The sequence below is a fragment of the Gopherus flavomarginatus genome, chromosome 18 (assembly GCF_025201925.1).
Source record: "Gopherus flavomarginatus isolate rGopFla2 chromosome 18, rGopFla2.mat.asm, whole genome shotgun sequence".
In the NCBI taxonomy this organism is placed as follows: domain Eukaryota; kingdom Metazoa; phylum Chordata; order Testudines; family Testudinidae; genus Gopherus; species Gopherus flavomarginatus.
The window spans coordinates 6645984-6670014 of NC_066634.1; the positions used below are offsets into that span (position 1 = coordinate 6645984).

A 24031-nucleotide genomic window follows, 5' to 3' on the forward strand; every position below is an offset into this window, starting at 1 on the left:
ACCTGAGGGTGAGGCCATGTTGGGGAAGAGGGTCTTGGGGCAGGGAGGTCCTGGGGAAGTGGCTGCAGTTGAGGTGGGCATCCCAGGCAGGGGTCAGAGTATGTGTGGGGATAGAGTTCCTGGGGCAGGGGCACAGTCAGGGTGGAGAGTTGTCTCCAGACAAGGGGATGGAATTGGGGGGGGGGTCCTAGGGAAGGAGGTGCATCTGAGACAGAAGTCCAAGGCCAGGAGGTGCAGTCAGAGTGGAGATGCCCAGGGGCAGGGGATGCAGTCGGGGTGGGGATTCCCAGGGGCAGGGGTGCAGTCAGGGTGGAGGTCCAAGGCTATGTCCTTCTCCAGTTCCCCACGGGGGTCTCACAAACAGGTTTGGTGCCATACTAGCAAAAGGCTAATCCAGCCCTAGCCACAGGCAGAGAAGTCCCTTCCCCCACAGAAAAGATGAGGGGCTCGGGAGGGAGGCGTTGGCCCGCTCCCTACTGGAGATAAGGCTGCCAGCGGTTGCTCCCTCGAGGGCTCAGGCTGGTGGCCCTGCAGCTCTTGTGCCACCAAAGCCACAAGGGCCGTTTATTTCTCAAGCCGAGATTGTGCCCATGGCTGAGGTAACTGGTATCTGTGAGGCTTAGGAGTGAGGGCTCCCGGCTGCACAGTTCTTGCGCCACCGTCACCACCACAAGGAGCCGTTTATTTCCCAAGCCGCATTTGCAACAGCAGGGGGAACTTGATCAGCAGAGACGCCCTGTGCCTGGCCACACGTGGGGAGTTGGGGTGGGGTGTCACCCAGCCAGGCTGGGCCATGAACCCCTTTGCCAGGGTGAGCACCCCACATGGAGAGGCCACAGCCCAGCCAATGAGTGACATGACCAAGCCCTGTCCCGTTGTTCCCAGCGGGGTCCAGCTCCCACACACAGCCTCCCTGGGGTGGGGTTGCTGGTTGGGCACAGATGATACACGCAGCCCGATGGCTCCCCTGATTGTGAGGGACTCAGTGCCTCCCTCCCAAGCCCTGACCCCAAACGGCCTCCCCTCGGCCACACGTCCAGCCTATCCTCACTAGGCTGTCGTTGTCAGGAACAGCACTGGGAGCTCCTGCAGGGTGACGGTCTGGCAGAGAACCCAGCCAGTGTCCTGCCCTCAGCGCGGGGTCCATTGCCAGGACAAGGGCCCCCTGCATCCTGCCCAGGCATTGGGCACAGCCAGAGCAAGAGCAACATGGAGCAACGGTAACAGAGCATAGCCCCATCCCTCCAGGGAGCCGCCCCAGTCCTGATTCCCCCTACTGGCCCGTGGGCATCTGGCTCCCCAAGGACTTGAGCATCCTGGAGCCCTGGCGAGTGGCAGTGGCCCTGTTCCCACCAGTCAGGGAAAAGGACCCTCATGGGTCATGGCTCTCTCATGGGGCGGGCATCCAGGCCAGGAGCACCCAGCCCATAGACACCCTCGCTGTCCTGGTCTACCTCCATCCTGCCCGCTGGAGACTCCTGCTCCGCCCTGCTCTCTCCTTCTAACCCGGGTCCTGGCCACATTCTCCTGGTGGCTCACGGCTGAGATCAGGGGCAGGGAGGTCCCTTCATCCCCAGAGAAAGGGGGTGACGAGGTCACCAGAGGCTGCTCCCTCGGTGGCTGGAGGTTTCCAGCCCCATGACTCTTGCGCTACCATCATGCTTGCAAGGGCCGATTATTTCTCAAACCATAGTCGCGCTAGCAGGGGGAGCTGGACCAGGGCTGTTGGCAGCTCGGGGCATGGGAGGGAGAGTCCCACTCAGCCAGGCTGGGCTATGAAACCCCTTTCCAGGGCGAGTGACCCACAGGAACCAGCATAGCTGCCAAAGGGCACAACTAGCTCAGCCTCTTTATCCTGGAGGGGCAACACTTGGGAGCAGAAGGAGCATGCAGACTGGCGATCTCCCCAGGTGTGTCGGACACTCAGTGGGTCCTTCCCAAACCCAGATGGCTGAGTAATCTCAGACATTCTCCAGCCCCCAACTGTGCCTTCAGTCCCGTTTTATGGGGCTTTCGCTGGCTGGGCAGCACCGGGAACCCCCAAAAGATGGGAGTGGCTGGGATCCCAGGCCCAGCTATGACCCAGGCTGGCCCTACCTATGCTCTTACCCATCCCAGCACCTACACCTGCCCAGCATTAACCCTGCATTACAACAATATTGTGCCCGCTCAGGGCCTGATCCCTGCTGAGCCCTCAGACGCTGGACAGAAGCTGCTTGGTCTTAGCACAGGCCACCCCAATGCACGCCCGAGGCCTGCCTCAGTTTCCTCTCACCTGGGAAGCAGACTTTCAGGTACCAAACAGCAACCTTTTGCGGGGGACCAACGCAAACCACAGCTTCATCCTAATGTCCCCAGGAGACTGCAGGGGATGGAGATGTTGCTGGCATGCGGTTCTCAGTTCCATTTCTCTGTCCCAGACCTACGCCAAACCTCCATCAGTCCTGGATCCTAGCAAGTAAGAAACACCAGCTGTTTTGGCAAAGGAAGTACTGCATTTCTGCCTGTCCCTGCAGAGCGCAGTGTACTTTCCAGCGGAAAATCTGCCCCTGCTGAGTACCAGTATGGAACCCACACATATGTGCCAGGCTCCAATCTAGAACCCCATCCTCCTGGAGTGTGTAACAGCCTCCAGTCTAGAACCCATGACCCTCTTGAGTCTGCACCTGGCTTCAGTCTAGAACCCCCAGCCTCTATGTCCTTTTGGCTCCTGTCTAGAAGGTCCACCTCATCCACAGTGTGTGTCTGACTCAAATCTAGAACCCACACCTTGTCCTGACTCTAATAGCACATGATAATCCCTTTGCTGGTCACTTGGAGGTACAGTGGACGTATGACAGGCTGAGGAATAATTTCTACTGGCTTGGGATACAGAACGATGTGAGGGATCATTGTAGGACTTGTGTAGCGTGTTAGAAGAGGAAGAAACCGCCAGGACCCCAGAAGGCTCCACTGCATTCCCTGCCTGTCATCCAGGAGGCGTTCCAAAGGGTGGCAATGGATATAGTGGGTCTCATGCTGAGCCCCACTCTGAGTGGGGAACAAGTATATCTTAGTGGTAGTAGACTTCTCCACTCAGTATCCCCAGGCAATCGCGCTGTCTAATATAGAAGCTGAGACAGTGAGAAGAGCTCTGCTCACCATGTTCAGCAGAGTGGTCCTCCCTAAGGAGATTTTGTCTGATCAGGGGGCAAACTTTATGTCGCAGTTGTTCAATGAGCTATGGAAGGTGTGTGGAGTGAAACAACTTAAGATGGCCCCCTACCACTCCCAAGCCAATGGGCTGGTGGAAAGTTTCAGTGGAACCCTAAAGTCCATGCTTGGGTTGTATGCCAAGAAAAGGGGCCAGAGTTGGGATGAGTTATTGCCATTCCTGCTGTGTGCTTACAAGGAGGTATCCCAGTAGTCCACAGGATTTTCCCCATTTGAACTTATGTATGGGAGGAAAGTGAAGGGACCTCTCGATCTCATCAGGGATACCAAGTAAGGATGCAACACATGGAGGGAAAAACCAGTGACTGAGTTTGTCCAGAAGTTCAGGAGGGAGTTGAAGGACATGATGGAAATTGTCCAAAACAACGTCCAGAGCAGTCAGGCCAAACAAAAGGAGTGGTGTGATAAAAATACTTGTAAATGCACTTTTGATGTAGGGGATTTGGTTATGGTACTCAGCTCTGCAAAAAAGTTCAAGATGCAAAACTCCTGAGAATTGCCCTTTGCAGTGGTGGAAGTGGCGAATGAGGACACTTATACAGTTAAAAAGCCCCTGGATGGTGCGATACCCCAACTGGTACACGTAAACAGATTCAAAGCCTATCACAGCAGAGTGGCCGGGGTAAACATGATCTGTTGTGTCGAAGGGGAAACTGAGGCACACCCACTCACTGATCTGATTGCTGAATGCCAAGACGGGTCAACCCTAGAAAGCATAGAAATCTGTAGTGAGCTGACACCAGTCAAAAGGGAGGAAGCGTTGTCAATGCTGCAGAAGTATAGCGAGGTATTTTCCAACAAACCAGGGAGGACGCACTTGCTGTCCCATAGGATCCTCACAAAAGGGGCTCCACTTCCTCCTTCCAGGCCTTATAGGGCCACCGGCAAAGTGAAGGAGCAAATTTGGGCTAAGATATAAAGCATGTTGAACTTGGGGATGATTAAGGAATCTGACAGTGCGTGGGCTTCAGCTGCAGGGCCACCCAGAGCATTCTGGGGGCCTGGGGTCTTCGGTGACGGAGGCCCTGCTGTTCTGGAACCCACTGCCAAAGTGCCCCGAAGACCCGTGGAGGGGCCCCCTGCCGGCGAATTACCGCCGAAGCGGGATCCGCCACTGAAGTGCAGCCAGGTCTTCGGTGGTAATTCGGCGGTGGGAGTCCCCGCCGCGAGTCCTCAGGGCACTTCGGCAGCGGGTCCCAGAATGGAAGGGCCGCCCGCCGCCGAATTACCGCCGAAGACCTGGCTGCACTTTGGCGGCGGGTCCCGCTTCGGCAGTAATTCGCCAGCGGGTGGGCAAAAGGACCCTTCACCGGCGAAGACTGGGAGCAGAAGAAGCTCCGGGTGCCCGGGACTCGAGAGAGTTTTCCGGGGCCCTAGAAGCGAGTGAAGGACCCATCTCCAGAGGCCCTGAAAAACTCCTGTGGGGGCCCCTGAGAGGCCCGGGGCCTGGGGCAAATTGCCTGATTTGCCCCCTCCCTGGGCAGCCCTGTTCAGCTGTGGTCTTGGTCCCCCAAAGGGTTGGCACTGTAAAATTTTGTGTAGACTATAGGAAGCTCAGTGCTGTCACTGTAACAGATACCTACCCCATGTCAAGAACTGATGACGTGCTGGATGTGCTGAGCCAAGCCAAGTACCTCAGTACCTTTGATCTGACCAAAGGTTACTGGCAGATCCCTCTGGAGGGGGAGGCACAACAAAAATCAGCTTTTATCACTGACATAGGGCTCTATGAACTTACACTCTTACCTTTTGGTCTGGTAAATGCTGGTGCAACTTCCAGAGACTGGTCAACAGAGTGTTAAATGGTTTGCAGAATTATACTGGGGCATACAGAGATGACATTGCTGTATTCAGCAACACCTGGGGTGACCACAAGGAGAACCTGGAAGTTGTGCTATCAAAGCTCAAAGAGTCTGGGCTAACTGTGAAACCCTCTAAGTGCAAGATAGGGGAAACCAAAGTCCTTATCTGGGACACTGGGTCGAGGGGGCAAAATATCCCCCGACCCTCTTAAGGTGGAAGCCATCATAAAATGGCCTATGCCCCAACTAAAAGGCATGTCCAAACCTTCATAGGCTTGGCAAACTATTACAGGAGGTTTGTGGAGGGGTTCAGCGACGTAGCCCCAATCACAGACTTGTGGAAAAAGCATCAACCTAATAAGGCAATTTGGTCACAGACATGCCAGAAAGGCTTTGACAAGGTAAAAGCACTCTTGTCTGTGGAGCCTGTGCTGGCCGGCCCTGACTTTGATAAGCCTTTTGAATAGTGTACTGATGCATCAGACACAGGGCTGGGTGCTGTGCTGATGCAGACAGGGGAAGATAGCAAGAAGCATCCCATTGCCATCCTAAGCAAGAAGCTGTCCCCTGCTGAACAGAATTACTCTATCATAGAGGAGGAATGTGTAGCCTGATTTAGGGTGTTCTAATAATATTAATTTAATGTATCTATTTTATTTTATTCAATATTAATAATGCTTAATTATTAATAGTATGGGTTTTAGGTTCACCAGTCTCTTTGATCAGAAGATAAAAGTTCTTGTCCCAAATCAGGCTGCACAGAATTTACAAAGGGGGTATGACAGGAAGCTCACACTGAGACAGATATCGTCATAAAGACTTTTTATTAAAATCAGTAACAGGAAGTAAATGGTAAAATACTCAGAGTCACTAAGTTACAATTGCATTACTGCTATTCAAAAGATACATATGAGAATACAGTATTATATTTTACAAATCTTTGGTTAAGATATTCACACCCTTCCTTGATAACCTGGTGGTAAGAGACACAGGACCAGCCTTGCGGTTCAGATTTCTCAATTCTTGAGTGAGGGATGCAGTGCTTAGAAGAAACTAATGCTAGGAGCTATCAAAACTAATTTAGAGTTTACTTGACTAACTTAAACTTAAAATCAAAACCTAATAAACAAACTAAGAATAAAACTTAGGGAAACCGAGCTTAGCCTAGTTCCCTTGAAACTTAAAGTTTAAGAACAAGTACAGCCTACTAACAGTAGTAGTCATAGTAGCTAGATAGAATAAAATAAAATAGAAAGAGTGAGTGAAAGTAAGGTAGAGTAAGTGAGAAAGGAGTACTCTATTGAGGTGAGTCACCTCTTTTATAGGGCACAAGTGCCGGAAATCCTTCCTTCTATGCCCAAATGTCATTCCTCACCCACAAAATCTTAGGGTACACTTACCCCAGAGGCTAGTATGTAGGTGCATATTGATGACATGTACGTACACACATAAGTTTCCTTGTGATATGCCTGTTAAGTCTCTGGGTACAACACTGAGAAAACCCCTATGCCATTATTCATTGTCAATTGGTCTAGATAAACGGTCTTAGACATAGGCTTTGGTACTTATCTGTTTAGGTAACAAGATATAGGTCAACTTTAATTTCTGGGTAAAAGGTCTTAATATAGATATGTTAACTTTGCTTTAGCTTAACATAGAGGATATGGCCTGTAGGTCTCTTGCCTTACAGCCAAACTTACTTTAATATAAATCTATAAACCTATTACAATTAACCAAATACTTAAACTATAAGAAAAATATATATATATATATATGAAGAAAGCAGGTTAGTCCCATGGGCTACAAGTGCTATACCATTGTGTGGGCCGTCAAACAACTAAGGCCTTACCTCTTCAACAGCAGGTTCAGGATACTAACTCACCATTCACCTTTGGTATGGCATCACCGGACTAAGGGCACAGACTCCAAACTGCTACTCTGGAGCCTGGTCCTGCAGGAATTTGACATGGAGATTATGCATATGAAAGGAAAGGAGAACTTGGTAGCAGATGCCCTGTCCAGAAAAGAGGAATTTTAGGTATACTGCCTCTGCCATGGACAGTGTCCAAGTCTCTGACAGTAAGTTCAGGAGGAGGGTGTGACGTTATTGACAAGAATTGTGACTGTGTGCTTCTTTAAATGTTTTATATATTATTTAATTTCATAGAATCATAGAAGATTAGATTAGGTTGGAAGAGACCTCAGGAGGTATTTAGTTCAACCCCCTGCTCAAAGCAGGACAAGTCCTAAGTAAATCATCCCAGCCAGGGTTTTATCAAGCCTGACCTTAAAAACCTCTAAGGATGGAGATTCCATCACCTCCCTAGGTAACCCATTCCAGTGCTTCACCACCCTCCTAGTGAAATAGTGTTTCCACTTAGGACGGAAGAATTCCATTCACTGTTACAGACTAGGGACCGAATGGCTAGGAAGCAGTTCTGCAGAAAAGAACCTAGGCGTTACAGTGGACGAGAAGCTGGATATGAGTCAACAGTGTGCCCTTGTTACCAAGAAGGCTAATGGCATTTTAGGCTGTATAAGTAGGGGCATTGCCAGCAGATCGAGGGATGTGATCATTCCCCTCTATTCGACATTGGTGAGGCCTCATCTGGAGTACTGTGTCCAGTTTTGGGCCCCACACTACAAGACGGATGTGGAAAAATTGGAAAGAGTCGAGCGGAGGGCAACAAAAATGATTAGGAGGCTGGAGCTCCTGACTTATGAGGAGAGGCTGAGGGAACTGGGATTGTTCAGTCTGCAGAAGAGAAGAATGAGGGGGGATTTGATAGCTGCTTTCAACTACCTGAAAGGGGGTTCCAAAGAGGATGGATCTAGACTGTTCTCAGTGGTAGCAGATGACAGAACAAGGAGTAATGGTCTCAAGTTGCAGTGGGGGAGGTTTAGGTTGGATATTAGGAAAAACTTTTTCACTAGGAGGGTGGTGAAGCGCTGGAATGGGTTACCTAGGGAGGTGGTGGAATCTCCTTCCTTAAAGGCTTTTAAGGTCAGGCTTGACAAGGCCCTGGCTGGGATGATTTAGTGGGGGATTGGTCCTGCTTTGAGCAGGGGGTTGAACTAGATGATCTCCTGAGGTTCCTTCCAACCCTGATATTCTATGATTCTATGAATATCCAATCTAGACCTCCCCCATTGCAACTTGAGACTATTGCTCCTTGGTCTGTCATCTGCTACCACTGAGAACAGTCTAGATCCGTCCTCTCTGGAACCCCCTTTCAGGTAGTTGAAAACAGCTATCAAATCCCCCCTCATTCTTCTCTTCTGCAGACTAAATAACCCCAGTTCCCTCAGCCTCTCCTCATAAGTCATGTGCCCCAGCCTCCTTATCATTTTTGTTGCCCTCCACCAGACTCTCTCCAATTTCATTCCATAATGTCTATAATATGAGGCATTGTGCTGCAGGGAGGAGGGTGGGGACTCAGTAGGGAGCACTTTCCCCAGCAGTCAGTGCTGGCCCCAGTGCCCCAGGGGATGCTAGGGGAAACTGTGCTGCACAGCAGAACCCCGCCGATCCAAGGACCGGCCAGATTGCTGAAGCCACCTGCTGACCAAGGCACTGAGGAGTCGCTGAGACTGCCACTGGCCTTCTACCCTGAGGAAATGGAGGACCCCCATGGATCCAGGTACACCTCAAGGTGGTGAGGAAGTGGCTCAGGGGCAGCTGACCCCCATCTGGCCAGGTTGCTGGGGTGGCAATCTCCCCCCTCGTGGCAATCTTTTGGTCGGATCTACTGAAATTGGTGTCAGTTCATGTTTCTGTGGTTGGCTGATATTATTCCCCCTTACACTCTTCCAGTTCCCCAAAACTTATCAGTTACCTAAGTTTATCTATGCAAAAGGCCTCAAGCCTCATGCTAGCTGCTGAAGCCAATGTCTTACAGGAGCCAAGCCTGTCTATATACTGCTGAATATAATCAAGCAGAATATAATGCAAAGCTGAGGTAAGCTGAGCCCCTGGGCTACAATAGTCATGACCAAGGAGTGAGATGCGTAGGATGCTCCTAAGCCGGCAGGGTGGGGCAGGTTCTGGCATCCAGGGAGCTCGGGTTTCAGGAAGCACAGGGCTGATGATATGCCATGGGCGAGGCAGGGTGGTGAGGTGGCAAGCCAACTGGTGAGCAGGAAATCCTCTAGGGGGTGGCCAAGAGGAGGAACCCCCAAGGGAGGCTGTATATATGGGGCTGGGGTTTGGGGGCTGAGGCAGTGTGGACAGGACAATGGCTTCACCCGCAGCCACATGCATCCTGGCCTGGGCCCTGGCACTGCTCTGCGTGGGGACCCAGGGTAAGGGAGACAGGGGCTGTCTTGGGTCGGTGTGTCTTGGAGTGTAGTGTGGTAGAGTGTGTGGCTATGCAGCAGGGTGTTGGTGTGTAGTAGAGTATGTGCTGTGGAGCAGTATGCTGCTGTGTTGTGGAGCAGTGTGCTGTGTTGTGTAGTAAAGTAGATGTTGTGGAGCAGTGTGTTGTTGTGGAGTGCATGTTCTGAAGTGATGTGTTGGGGAGTAGAGTGCATGTGAAGCAGTATGTTGTTGTGTTGTGGAGGAGTGTATTCTGTAGTGTATTACAGTGCATGTTGTGTTGTGTAGTAGAGTGTGTGTTGTAGTGTAATAGAGTCCATGTTGTGAAGCAGTGTGTTGTGTTGTCGAACAGTGTGTTCTTGTGCAGTGGAGTGCATGTTGTGTAGTAGAATGCATATTATGCAGTAGTGTGCTGTGTAGTGCAATAGAGTCTGTGTTGTGGAGCACTGTGTTGTAGTATAGTAGATTGTGTGGCTCTTCAGCAGTGTGGTGGTGTGCAGTGTAGAAGACTGTATGCCGAGGAGCAGTCTGTCATTGTGTAGCTGTGTGATGTAAAGTATAATGGACCATGTTGTGGAGCAACATGTTGTGTTGTGGAGCCATATGGTGCTGTTCAGGAGACTGTTTTGTTGTGGAGTGTAATACACTGTGTGTTGTGGAGCAGTGTGTTTTTGACTAGTATCATGGTATGGGGGTTGTGGTATAGTGGGTGCAGTGTGGCAGTGTGCTTGTATAGTGCAATGTGTGCTGAGGGACATGCTGTTGTTGTGTAGACTAGCACAGAGTGTTTTGTGAAGTGGTGCGAGACATGCCAGCCTGGCAGGAGGTTGGAGGAGAACAGCTGGAGTCCTGGCCCACAGACACCCCTCCCCACCAGATCCCCTCACCTCCCAGAGCCAGAGAGAGAACCCGGGAGTCCTGGCTCTCAGCCCCCCTGCTCAAACCACGACGTCCTCTTTCCACAAGGTCCCCTGCTAGGCTTTGAGGGGCCCCCTGGCAGCCATTGCCCCCTTTTCTGATCTCTGCCCCTTGTTCATGAGCAGGTGCGGACCCTGCCCCGTGCGTCTTCCCCTTCACCTACAAGGGCAAGGTCTACACAGAATGCACAACTGTTCACAGCAGCCGACCCTGGTGCGCCACCACTGCCAGCTATGACCGGGACAAGGCCTACAGGTTCTGCTCCGAGGAGGGTGAGCGCCCAGGGGTGGGAAAACCGGGGGATGGAATGAGAGGGAAGCCGAGGGATGGGATGGGGAAAGGAGGTAACAGGGGCACGGTTCAGGGACAGGGGCAGCCCAGGGACAGGATGAGGATGGGGAAGAAGCCGGGGGATGGGATGGGGATGGAGGGGAGCACCAGGCAGCACGGAAGAGCGTCATGTTCCCTGTTCATGATCCCACATGCCCAGAGCTGGCGGGTCTGGCCCATGTCCAGGTGCTTGGCCACCGTCTTCCTGCCACCTGCCCCAGCAACTTCTCCAGAGCCGGGCAGGACAGGGTCACCCAGTTGGTCTGTCTGTCTAGCCCCATATACCCTCCTCTGTCTATCTGTCTAGCCCAATACACCCCCACCCATCTGTCTGTCTGTCTATGGGTCAGACACTTGCAGGGTGGCAGCAGAATCCCCATCTCTGATGGGCCTTACCTCCCCCCCGGCTCTGTCCAGGCTGGGGTGAGGGGTCTGCACCCGTCTGCACTGCCCCCAGGACACCCCACCCCCTGACAGTCCCTATCTGTGTTTCCCCTCAGCCTATGGGGGGAACTCAGGCGGCCAGCCCTGCTTCTTCCCCTTCGTGTACAAGGGCTGCACCTTCCATGCCTGCACCAAGTTGCAGAATCGCCTACCCTGGTGCGCCACCACGGCAAACTACGACACGGATCAGCGCTGGAGCTACTGTCCTGACACAAGTACGGTGCCTTCTCGGCCAGGGGGCATGGGCAGGGGACACGGACACGCCCAGTGTCCCCCCATACATCCATCCCTGCTGGTGCCCTTCACTCCTGACCCGCAGCCCCTGCTAGCCCAGTCCTGGGCTTACCCCCAGCTCTGCCAGTGCCCCTCACTCCCGACCTGCAGCCCCTGCTAGCCCAGCCTTGTGCTCATGCCCCACACAGCTCTGCCAGTGCCCCATAACCCAGTCCCCCATTCCCTGAACTACCCCACGGTTGTTGGGGGCATTGGTTGGGCTGCTGGGGAGCTCAGGGAGGTGAGGGGTTTTATTTACCTGGAAATGGGCTCAACTTGTGGTGATTCTAATTTGAGTGTGAGCTGCGTTACCCAGCATGCTCTCTGTCTCTTCTGTCTCCCACATCCCATCTCTCTCCCCCACTCCATCTCTCCCAGTGCTTGGCGGGAACTCGGAGGAGACCTGTATGTTCCCATTCAGCTACAAAGGCAGATGGTACACAGCTTGTACCATGGATAACAGCAAGCGGCCCTGGTGTGCCACCACAAGCCACTACGAAGCGGACCGTAAATGGAAGTACTGCGGCACGGCGGGTATGTGGGGCCAGGAGAGGCTTAAGGGGTGGGTTTGCTTTGCAGCTGGCATGTACACAGACTATGGGGGCAAGAGGCAGCATGGCCAAGTGGAGAGAGCACAGGAGAGAGAATCAGGACACATGGGTTCTTTTCCTGGTTTTAGCTCTGTGTCTAGGCATGACGGGGCCCGATCTCAGTGACTATGTGTCTGGGCAATGCTCTATTCTACTCCGGGGGATTTTAGTGTCTCCATTGCTGTGGTATCTGAACGGTCAAACAATGTGAGTGGACACGAAGCATTCATTTGTACATAGGTCCTGTAGGAGCAAGGAACATCTCAGTGCCCATATTGAACCAAACCAAAATTTTGCCCAGCGCTGCCAATCGACACCTTGGATCTTTTTCCTAGCCTAGAAATATTTTTGGGAATTCAACATTTTCCCCCTCTGGGATTGGAGGGGAAAAAAATGAAACCTCAAAAATATCATGAACTGAAAAGCCAAACTCTCTTTCAGTTCAGCTCAGTTAAAAAGTTTAGTTTTGAAACCTTCTGTTTCTATTTCAACCTTTTATTCTTTTTTTAATTTTTTTTCACTCTAATTAGCTTAAATTCCTGTAACCCTTCTGCCAGTCAGAACTGGCAGCAACCAGGGTTCAGTATCTAGGGGTTCCTTTTCAACAATATAACACAGAATGAGCTTGAGCTCCCACCCAGTGACATGGGACAATTACACAGCACCCCCCAGGCACCCCTAAGAGGTGAAACTTCCCCCCTTGCAAGCACGGAGTCTGAGTGTAGCAAAAACTTTTAATAAAAGGAGGGAAGTAACTCTGTGTTAATTTGGGAAAACACCACAAACAGGGTTCATAAACACAAACCATGAGCAAAAGACCCACCCCAAGTAGGTTGGGCAGTGTCCTTTCCCCCTCAGGTCTTAAGTCCAGCAAACAAAAGTTCCTTCAACTTGCCCATCCCTTCTCTGCACCCCATTCACAGTTGTTGTCCTTGGTCAGTGCAGACCTAGAGGTCAGAGGTGCATCTGCAGAGTTCACCTCCCATCCTGTGTGAAGGGAGGGTGGGTAAAGAGGCACCTTACTTGTTCCACTGCTCAGGAACTCACTCACCACCCCTCTCTGCAGGCCTCTGCTCTGGCCCTCTCCACCAGCTGCCCTGCCTGCCACTCACTAAGGGTCCATCACTTATTACAGCTCTCAGTGAATTCAGCTGTTAGTGGGAGAGCCTCACTGCTAGTGCACATGGGCCAGTCTCTTGCATCAGAGGCACTGTCTCAAAACAGGCCTAATACTTAGACCTAGATATCAGTGATTTTAGCTTTGCAGCATGCAACAAGATCCTCAATTGAGTTTAAATTAGCTGTGTTATTACACAGTAGAGAGAGGAAGAGTCAGAGTATCTGGGGGGCCTTGGGCACAGCCCACATCACCACACACAAGCACCTATCACAACCCTCCCTCTGTTCACTGGGCTTTGGAACCCATGTTCCTGGCCTAGTGAGTGCCATTCATTGACAGTGAGTCCCACCATTGGGATATGCCAGGTACAGTTCTGCTGCCCTTGATTCACACAATGATAACAACCCTTTATTACTCCTGCCCCAATAACAAGGAGACTGGGGATCCCACACCAGCCAAAAGTTATCATTGGGCAAGCAATCCCATCTTGCTGAGCACCTAGGCAGGGTGGGTGGGTCCATACAAAGGAGATCAGCTTCTGAAGTCTTTTTCCACAGCTCACCACTATATGTCAGGGGAGAGCTCATTCAGACTCTGCTTATATTTCAAAACAAAAAAGTGCTCCCAACCGGGAACCCAGGTTTTTTTTTCCATTTCAAACATGTTGAAACGTTTCCACGCTTTTTTCCCACGACATTTTTTTCAAGTCGGGAAATGCATCAAAACCAGCAACATTCATCAAAATTCTCAAACACTTTCAATTCCCATGAATTGGCATTTTTTCCGCTTAAAAAAATTGTTTTGTTGGGAAAATTCGCACCCAGTTCTCCCAGCAAATCGCCTGCCCTGCGTCTTGCCTTCTGCCCTGTTTTTAACCCTTTCCTCCCTTGCCTCTTTCTCCATCAGCGGCAGGGGGAAATTCGGACAGCTCCCCTTGCGTCTTCCCTTTCATCTATAAGGGCAAGACCTACCACAGCTGTACAGCAGTCAATGACCAGATGGGACGGCCCTGGTGTGCTACCACTCCCAACTACGACAAAGACCATCTCTGGCGCTTCTGCTTGAGCAAGGGTGAGTCCTGGTCGCGACCAGAGCGCTCCGTGTCAGCACAGAGGGAAAGGGTTTGTGGAGGACATGCCGCCATGTGGAGCTCTAGCACAGGGAGTGCTGTCACCTGGTCTTGCGGGCCAAATAAGCTCGCTGGAGGAGCTGCGTGCTACAAATGCAGGGGCGGCTCTAGACATTTCGCTGCCCGAAGCATGGCGGCATGCCTGGGGGGGGGGTGCTCTGCCAGTCGCCGGGAGGGTGGCAGATAGGCAGCCTTCTGCAGCATGCCTGCGGAGGGTCTGCTGGTCTCGTGGCTCCGGTGGACCCTCCGCAGGCAGACCGCCTTCGGCTGCCTGCCTGCCACCCTCCTGGTGACTGGCAGACCGCCCCCCCCATGCGGCATTCCACCCCAAGCACACGCTTGGCACACACCTGGCACCTCCTTGTTATGCGGCCGTCAGAGACAGGATGCCAGGCTGGATAGGCCCCTGGGGTGATCCCATGCTCCTAGGCACAACACCATTCACCCACTGTACAAAATTATCTTTGGCTTTCGCCGCAGCAGTGAGATGAGACACTCCTACCCTGGCTTTCTTTGTCTCTCTCTTTGTCATTCCTGCTCTTCACTCTGATTTACTTGTTGCCTTTGCAGCCTATGGGGGGAACTCAAATGGTCAGCGCTGCATATTTCCTTTTGTTTACAAATCCCGGCTATATCACAGCTGCAGCAACTCTGGAAGCAAGAAGGGAAATTTCTGGTGCGCTACAACCCAGAACTACAACCAGGATAAGCTGTGGAGCTACTGTCCAGATATCAGTAATGTATCCATTCTCTTTGTATGTTCCCTGTGGGGCAGATCTAACTCTGGCTTTTCTCATACAGTCGGGAAAATAACTTATTTGTGGTTTGCTGGTGATTATGAAAAATCAGGGTGGAGGGAGGAGCTTGTTGTGGATTGCCATGAAAATGAATTTTTTGAAATTATCATTGAATCAAAAAATGGAGGAGGGAATCATTTCAGGTAGATCATGAAAGTTCATTTTTTTTTAAAATTGTCATTGCATTGAAAAATGGTTTAGAGGACATTCCTAAAATGAAATTTCTGAAATTTTCAAAGAGTCAAAAAATTAGAAAAAAAATTGTCTCAGGTTGTCCAGAAAATGAAATATTTCACAGTTTTTAATTAATCAAAAAAGAATCAGGGGACAATGTGTTTTGTGAGGATTCTGGAAACAAACATTCAAAATTTTCCATCATTTGTAAGATCAAGGAAAATACATTTTGGGTGGATCCTGGAATTGAAATTTTCTTTGATACTTTTCGTGAATTAAAAAATCAGGAAACAAAATTGTTTTGAGTGGATCCCAAAAATGATTTGTTTTAAATTTTCATTGAACTGAAAATTTAAGGAAAAAAATCCCTTTGGATTGAATGAAACATTTCATTTAAATTTTGAGCACTTTTTTAACTTTTTAACTTTTGGTTTTAATAAAATAGAAGGAGATTTTGAAAACAGAAGTTATTTGAAATTGAGGAATTGACTTTTTCTGAATTTTTGGTCATTTTTCCAACACAAACAATCCCACAAATTCACAACACATTTTGGCTTCACTGAATCTTTACTTTTTGCCAAAAACATTTCATCTGAAAAGTTTCATCCTCCTCTATTTACCGAGTTGTCCAGGGGCCTCCAGATCTGCTGTATGGTCTCAACACATCTCTGCTGTGCCCCTGAGCCAATGAGGAGTTGTCACATATTGATGCCAATGGGAGTTGGGCAGTGGGAGTCTATCAGATTGGTTGGTGGGATAGTGGCTTACCACACAACCCTCCAAGCAGCTGAATGAGCCTCTAAGGATTCCTTCAGGAAAGGTTCAAGGCCAGGGTCTAGGAGCAGTCATAAAATCAGATCCAGAACTGATGGAGGGTCCGACCTAAGTGGAATTTGGAAATCCAGGTTCCTGTCCCAGGCCAGAGTTGGCTTTTCTGGAAGATGCTTTAGCCATGATGATGTCTTCAGATCCAGCTGGATGCTGTTCTAGAAGATACCTGCATGAAATCCAAGTTACTGGGTTCAACACAGAGAGAACCATAGAAAATTCACTGGCCTGTGTTCTACAGGTCAGACTAGATGATCACAATAGTCCCTTTTGGTCTTGGGATCTATGAAAGTCTACTTGAGATTTGTTGGCTTTTGGTGATGGGTGGCCGGGTCATAGTGGGATGCGGGAGCCATTAGTCTGTAAGCAGGTGGGCTTGTTGGCGGTGTCTATAACCACCTCCCTTTGCCTCCCTAGTCCTCGGTGGGAACGCAGTAGGAAAGAGCTGTGTGTTCCCCTTCGTCTATAAAAATCAAGTGTACTTCACCTGCACCAGCGACGGGGAGAGCTCGGGAAAATTGTGGTGCAGCACCACCAGGAATTACGACGTGGACAAGAAGTGGACTTACTGTTCCAAGCGAGGTAGGACAGAGGACGGAGGCAGCTGAACCTTTGGCTTACCAAGGCCTGGTTCAATTCCTGGCTCTGTCATAGATCCTTGGGTGAGTTACTTAAGAGCATGTAGGTTGGTTATTTGGTTCCCACCCTCCACCCTTTAAGAAAAACTGAGCAAGCTGACGTTCATAGGTAGCAGCTGTTCAGCAGTTCTTAAAACCATCCCCCAAATTGCCCTAGAGCAGTGGAGCTCCTTCTTTTGGCTCTTTAGATTGGCAGCATTTTGAGACAGGGACTGTCCATCTCTGTCTGTCCTGGCAGCACCTGGCACAATCCCAATCTCAGTGAATCTGTGTTTGGGCAGCTCCCAGTGTGATAGGGCTTCAATCCCAGTGACTGCTTGTGGGCATCACCCAGTGCAAAAGAGACCCAATCTCGGAGACTCTGTGTCTGGGCAGCGCCTGATGTAACAGGGCAAGTTAAAGAAGTATGGGCTGGATGAATGGACTATAAGGTGGATAGAAAGCTGGCTAGATTGTTGGGCTCAATGGGTAGTCATCAATGGCTCCATGTCAAGTTGGCAGCCAGTATCAAGCGGAGTGCCGCAAGCGTCGGTCCTGTCACCGGCTCTGTTCAATATCTTCATTAATGATCTAGAGGATGATGTGGATTGCACCGTCAGCAAGTTTTCAGGTGACACTAAACTGGGAGGAGTGGTAGATACGCTGGAGGGTAGGGATAGGATACAGAGGAACCTAGACAAATTAGAGGACTGGGCCAAAAGAAATCTGATGAGGTTCAACAAGGACAAGTGCAGAGTCCTGCACTTAGGATGAAAGAATCCCATGCACTGCTACAGACTAGGGACCAAATGGCTAGGAAGCAGTTCTGCAGAAAAGGACCTAGGGGTTACAGTGGATGAGAAGTCAACAGCTTGCCCTTGTTGCCAAGAAGGCTAATGGCATTTTGGGCTGTATAAGTAGGGGCTGGCAGATCGAGGGACATGATCATTCCCCTCTATTCGACATTGGTGAGGTCTCATCAGGAGCGGCGCCAGGGTTTTTGGCGCCCTAGGCGGAGGTCCTTCCACGCTCCCAGTCGTTGGCGGCAATTCTGCGGCAGGGGGGTCCTTCCATGCTCCCGGTCTTTGGGGCACTTCGGTGGCGGGTCCCGGAGCGAGTGAAGGACCCTCCGCAGAATTGCCGACGACGACCCAGAGTGTGGAAGGACCCACCGCCGCAGAATTGCCGCTGAGGGCGGCAAAATACCACCCTCCCAAATCCTGATGCCCTAGGCAACCACCTAGGTCGCCTAAATGGAAGCGCCGGCCATGGGTATCATCTGGAGTGCTGTGTTCAGTTTTGGGCCCCACACTACAAGAAGGATTTGGAAAAATTGGAAAGAGTCCAAGGGAGGGCAATAAAAATGATTAGGGGGCTGGAGCACATAACTTATGAGAAAAGGCTGAGGGAACTGGGATTGTTTAGTCTGCAGAAGAGGAGAATGAGGGGGGATTTGATAGCTGTTTTCAGCTGCCTGATAGGGGGTTCCAAAGATGATGTATCTAGACAGTTCTCAGTGGTAGCAGATGACAGAATTAGGAGTAATGGTCTCAAGTAGTAGTGGGGAAGGTTTAGGTTGGATATTAGGAAAAAAAATTTCACTGGGAGGGTGGTGAAGCACTGGAATGGGTTACCTAGGGAGGTAGTGGAATGTCTTTCCTTAGAATTTTTTAAGGTCAGGCTTGACAAAGCCCTGGCTAGGATTATTTAGTTGGGAATTGGTCCTGCTCTGAGCAGAGGGTTGGACTATATGACCTCTTGAGGTCCCTTCCAACCCTGATATTCTATGATTCTATGATCTCGGTGATTCTGTGTCTGGACAGCACCCGGCATGACGGGGCCCCAGTCTCAGTGATTCTGTGTCTGGTAAGCAACCGTTGTGACGGAGCCCTGATTTCAGTAACTCTGTGGTTGGGCAGCACCTGGTGTGATGGGGCCCTGATCTCAGTGACTCAGCAAAAGGGGCCCCAGGAAAAGAAGCCCCAGATCTCACTCGAGTATTTAGAGGCCTTGACTAATGCATGTAATAACCACAGAGGATGTAACCCAGGGGTGAAAGTAATTTAAAGGACTTGCCGGTACTCCAGAGTCCTTTAGAGAGGGAGGGGCCTCAACCGGAAGAGGTGTGGCCTCTATCAGAAGAGTTGGGGCCTTTAAATCCCAGGACTTTTAAATTAGGATTTAAATCACCCTCGGAGCTACCAGCTGCAGAGGCAGCTGGGAGCCCTGGGGTTTGGGCAGGGGTGAAAGTAATTTACATTTCTTACCCATATGGTCCAATTGCAAGCAACCCACCTCTCCTACGTATTTCATGGATCCCTCCCATTGCATGACATAGATAGAGAAAATAAAGCTACTATGACTACTACCAGTACTGTCTGTAATAAAACTTTATTATTGGAATAAGCTTGAAAAAGTGAAAACTCACTGTCACATTTTTCTCCGTGTCTTCCCTCCTCCTCCAGCCAGGCTGCGGACACTAGGCTCCATGTTTTCTCCCTGCCTGGCACTGAGCAGCAGCTGCAGGGGCTTCCCTCTAGCTTGCAGCAGGGAGCAGGGAGACTGGCTGAGGGAGGGAGAAGCCTGCCTCCTACGTAAGAACAGTTTAAACTCAGCTGTTCCCTATGTGGTTCAGTAACATTTCAAAGAGGATCTGCAAGCAGTTTGGACATCACAACCACGATCCTCTGCTGGGGAGGGAATGGGATAGATTTGAACTTGGAAATGGTTCCTGATTTTGATTGTGTTTTTTGTGTATAGGAGAACCCCTCATCCTGGGGGCAGAAAAGAACTTCCTGCCATGGTCACACATGCCCTCCCCACCAACAACAACTGGGAGTGAAATTAACAAGGATGCCAGAAACGTCTGCTAACCCTGAGGGCTGAACTGCTCAGTGAACAGCTGAGTTTAAACTGTTCTTATGCAGGCAGCAGCAGCAGGCATCTCAGCCAGTGTCCCTACTGCAAGCTAGAGCCTAGAGGAGAACACTTGCAGGGGGGTGGGGGGTGGGAAGGGGAATGCAGAGCTTTGTCTGCATCCTGGCTGGAGGAAGAGGAGAGAGGAGATGAGAAACCATTGTGACAGTGAGTTTTCCCCTTCCACCTGCTTTTATTAGCTCTGGATTTAAGCTGTGCAGCCAAATGCTTGTATTTGTTGTGTATATTAGTATTGGAGACAAGATCCACTCATCCCGGGGGCAGGCAAGGACTGCCCCTACCATGGTCAAACACACCCTCCCCACTGCCCCCAGCTACTGTGAGTGAAATTAACAAGGATGCCAGAAACCACTCCTAACCCCGAGGGCTGAACCATTCAGAGAACAGCTGAGTTTAAACTATTCTTATGCAGGGGGCAGGCTTCTCCCTCCCTCAGGCAGTCTCCTTTTCTTACCGGTCCTCTGTACTGGCCTGTACCCACTTACTTTCACCTCTGATGTAACCCGAAAACATATCTGGGTTGTGGCTGTGTCTGACCACCTGTGCCTGTATAAACTGGCTAAATGGACTTCCCACAGACCCACAAACCACCTAACACAGTTTACATACATAACCCCCAACAGCAGAGACATTGTTTGCCTGTCCCCTTGGCATCTTTGGATCATTAGCCTTATGCTGCAGAATTGGGTAAACTGAGGCATGGAGTTGGGTCATGCCTTGCTAAAGGTCACCCAGCAGAACCAGGCATAGCACCCAAGTCTTTCGTTGCTCTGCCTGGTGCCCCTGTCACAGGGCCACACTCTCTCCATTATCCCTAAGCTGTATGGGGAACTATCTAACAAAGTGTTTGCTTCCAGTCTGATGTTGCCTCCATTTCCTATGTGCTATCTGTGATTTTGGCCGTGGTACTCACCTGCTGTTGGTGTGTTTGGTCTGCAGACTACGACAAACCCTGTGTCTTTCCCTTCATCTACAAGAATTTTAAATTCCTCACCTGCACTAACCTGGCGGAGGCCAGCGGGAAGTTCTGGTGTTCTACCACAGACAACTATGACCGGGACCATCAGTGGACCTACTGCCCTACCTGAGACAGGTAGGATAGGGCAATGGGATGGTCTCTGTTTATCACATCTCTATCTGGACAAGGGCTGCGTGTGATGGGTTCGGTCACAGAGATCCCCTTGGGACTGTCACCTGATGTGCTGAAATTACCTCTGAGCCTGTTTTTCCTGCCAGCTTGGGACTTCCAGAACCCTGCCTTCTTGAGCCTGACATGCTAGCCTGCTGCAAACAGAGACCCAGAGTCTAAACCACACCCATAAAACTGCAGACTTACCTGAAAACTGCTCAGCAGGTCACCTATCTCCAGCACCGAGATGCCTAGCTCCCAGTGGGATCCAAACCCCAAATCAATCTGGTTTACTCTGTATAAAGCTTATACAGGGTAAACTCATAAATTATCCACCCTCTATAACACTGATAGAGAGATACGCAGAGCTGTTTGCTCCCCCAGGTATTAATCACTTACTCTGGGTTTATTAATGAACAAAAGTTATTTTATTAAGTATTAAAAAGTAGGATTTAAGTGGTTTCAAGTAATAACAGACAGAACAAAGTAAGTCACCAAGCAAAATAAAGCAAAAACACGCAAGTCTAAGCCTAATACATTAAGAAACTGATTACAGGTATCAGGTATCAGAGTGGTAGCCGTGTTAGTCTGGATCTGTAAAAGCAGCAAGGAGTCCTGTGGCACCTTATAGACTAACAGACATTTTGGAGCATGAGCTTTCATGGGTGAATACCCACTTCGTGCATCCGACGAAGTGGGTATTCACCCACGAAAGCTCATGCTCCAATACGTCTGTTAGTCTATAAGGTGCCACAGGACTCTTTGCTGCTGATTCCAGGTAAAGTCTCGCTCTCAGAGATAAGCTTCTTTCACAGACTAGACTCCTTCCTAGTCTGGGCCCAATCCTGTCCCCTGATACAGTCCTTGTTAGTTCCAGCAGGCATCTCTGGTGGTAAGCAGGGGTTTTCTCATGACTGGCAGCCTCTTTTGTCCTCCTCCACCCTCTTTTATAGCTTTGGCACAAGGCAGGAATCTTTTGTCTCTCTGAATCCCCATCCCTCTTTCTAAATGGAAAAGTACCAGACTGAAGATAGATTTCATTATCAGGTGACATAGTTACATGTTACTGTAAGATCCCTAGTCTCCATTCCCCATGGGCTGGCCCACACGTATACAGGAAGGCTTTCAAGTAACTAAGGCCATTTACAACTGATTGTTTCTGGAGCTCCCTTAATGGCCTCCACTTAATATGTTTACATCAGTGATGCAAGTTTATATCTTATTCTCCTAACTCCAGCTATAGAAATAATACATGCAAACAAATAGGATGAACACACTTTGTAGATGACAAGCTTTCTAATGACACAATACAAGGGGTAGTTATTCCAGTTATGTCATATTCATAAGCATATTTCCATAAAGCATGTGAAGTGCAATGTCACAGAATGATCCTTCTTCTTTTGTCTATTTATACTGGGAACTCTTCCAGGCAGGGACCATCTGCAGCACCCGGTGCAAGGCACCCCTGATCTTAGTGACTCTGTGTCTCGGCAGTGCCCAGGGCAACAGGGCCCCAATCTGGCGACTCTGTGTCCATCGATCTATCACCACATGCATCCATCCATCCTTCCCCGTACACACCCATCCATACATTCCCATACGCATCCATCCATTCACCCACTTATACATCCCTATCCACAGTCACCCAACCAACCATCCCCATACACATCCACCAACCACCCAACTATGGAATAGTAGTGATATAGGGCTGGAAGGGACCTGAAGAGCCCCCCTCCCCATGCCCCATGCTGAGGCAGGACCAAATATACCTAAACCTTTACTGACAGGTGTTTGTCCAACCTCCAATGACGGGGGTGCCACAATCTCCCCTAGGTAACCTGCTCCAGAGCCGAACTATCCAAAGAGCTAGCAAGTTTTTCCTAGTATGTAACCTAAATCTTCCTGGTTGCAAACTCAGCCAATTCCTCCTTGTCTGTCCCTCGGTGGCTGTGGAGAACAATTGTTCTCCTTCCTCTTTCTAGCAACCTTTTGCATATTGGAAGATTGTTATCAGGTTCCCCCCTCAGCCTTCTCCTCTCAAGACTCATCCTGCCCAATTTTTTCAACCTCCCCTCCTAGGTCAGGTTTTCTAAACCTCTGATCATTTTGGTTGCTCTTCTCTGGACTTTCTCCAATTTGCCAACACCTTTCTGCAAATTCATTACCAGAAACTGGACACTGTCCTCCAGCTGAGACCTCACCAATGCCAACTACAGCAGGACAATGACTTCCCATGTCTGACATATGATGCTCCCATTATTACACCTCAGAATTATATTTGCCTTTTTCACAACCTCACCATGATGTCGACTCATATTCAATTTGTGATCCACCCTAACCCCTAGATCCTTTTCTGCCATCCCGCTGCCTAGCCAGTGACATGACGCTGAAAGTCTGTCCCTCTGTCCTTTTCAGGTGACAGCCCCAGAGCCGGGAGGAGACAGAACGATGACATTCTAAATTAAACGAGAGCAATAAGCCCTGCTCTGGATACCTCTGCTCTCCCAACAAAGATTGCTTCTGATCAACAGATACCGGTGGCATAATTAGCCTTGAATCCAAATCTAAATGTGCTCATTTCCCTTGTTGATTTTAGTAAATTCAAATAAAGCATCTTTTGCAACACTGCGTTTGGGAGTTCTGTATCCGGGCAAAAGGCAATAAATGACCTGTCCGTTTCCATGGGGTGAAGATGATAGTGCGATGGCTTTGCTTCTGATGCATACTGGGCATTTCCCAATGAACATGGCTTATTGGAAGGGTTATAAATCCTCATGCTTCACGTTCGAAGATGATCACTCTTAGTGGTCAGTGTGACGTTGCACTCCACATGATTTTATGAAAATATGCTAATGAGTGTGAATATAACATAACTGGAATATGCTTCATACGAAAGGCCTCTTGTAAGGTATCATTACAAAGCTCTCTGGTCCTGCTGTATCACACATCTCCCTCTCCCCCACCCCCCACCCCCACTCAACAACACTGGGTTGGGCTACTTGGGACAAGAGACAGTGTGGTCGTGACAGGCTCATCCACATTGCCGTGTTGGTTTCTGGCTCTATGCTGGATCCGGAAGTGGAAAGTTTGTAGAGATGGGAACCATCTAATCACTCATGCATTCCTCTCCTTGTTTGTGTACATCCATTGGAGTGGGGTGTGGTCTGTCACGAAGTTGAACCGCCGCCCAAATAGGTAGTACCATAGCGTCTCCATGGACCATTTAACCGCTAGGCACTCCTTTTCTACTATGGCATCCTGTTGCTCCCTGGGCAGGAGCTTCCAGCTGAGGTAAAAGATCAAGTGCTCCTCATCCCCCACCATCTGTGAAAGGACGGCCCCAAGCCCTACCTCCGAGGCGTCTGTTTGTAGAATGAATTCCTTCTTGAAATCTGGGGCTGTGAGCACTGGATGA

General features: G+C 49.9%; 1 protein-coding gene across 1 annotated transcript in view; it reads left to right on the plus strand.

Moving 5' to 3' along the window:
- Nucleotides 1-20575, plus strand: part of LOC127036938 (uncharacterized) — a 50007-nt gene extending 29432 nt beyond the window's left edge. Inside the window, exons 3-9 of the mRNA XM_050928224.1 lie at nt 10374-10520; nt 11079-11237; nt 11674-11833; nt 13934-14076; nt 14705-14869; nt 16351-16515; nt 20427-20575. Of these exons, the coding sequence (XP_050784181.1) occupies nt 10374-10520; nt 11079-11237; nt 11674-11833; nt 13934-14076; nt 14705-14869; nt 16351-16515; nt 20427-20575 (1088 nt within the window). The remainder of the gene's footprint in view (nt 1-10373; nt 10521-11078; nt 11238-11673; nt 11834-13933; nt 14077-14704; nt 14870-16350; nt 16516-20426) is intronic.
- The last annotated feature ends 3456 nt before the right edge of the window (nt 20576-24031 follow it).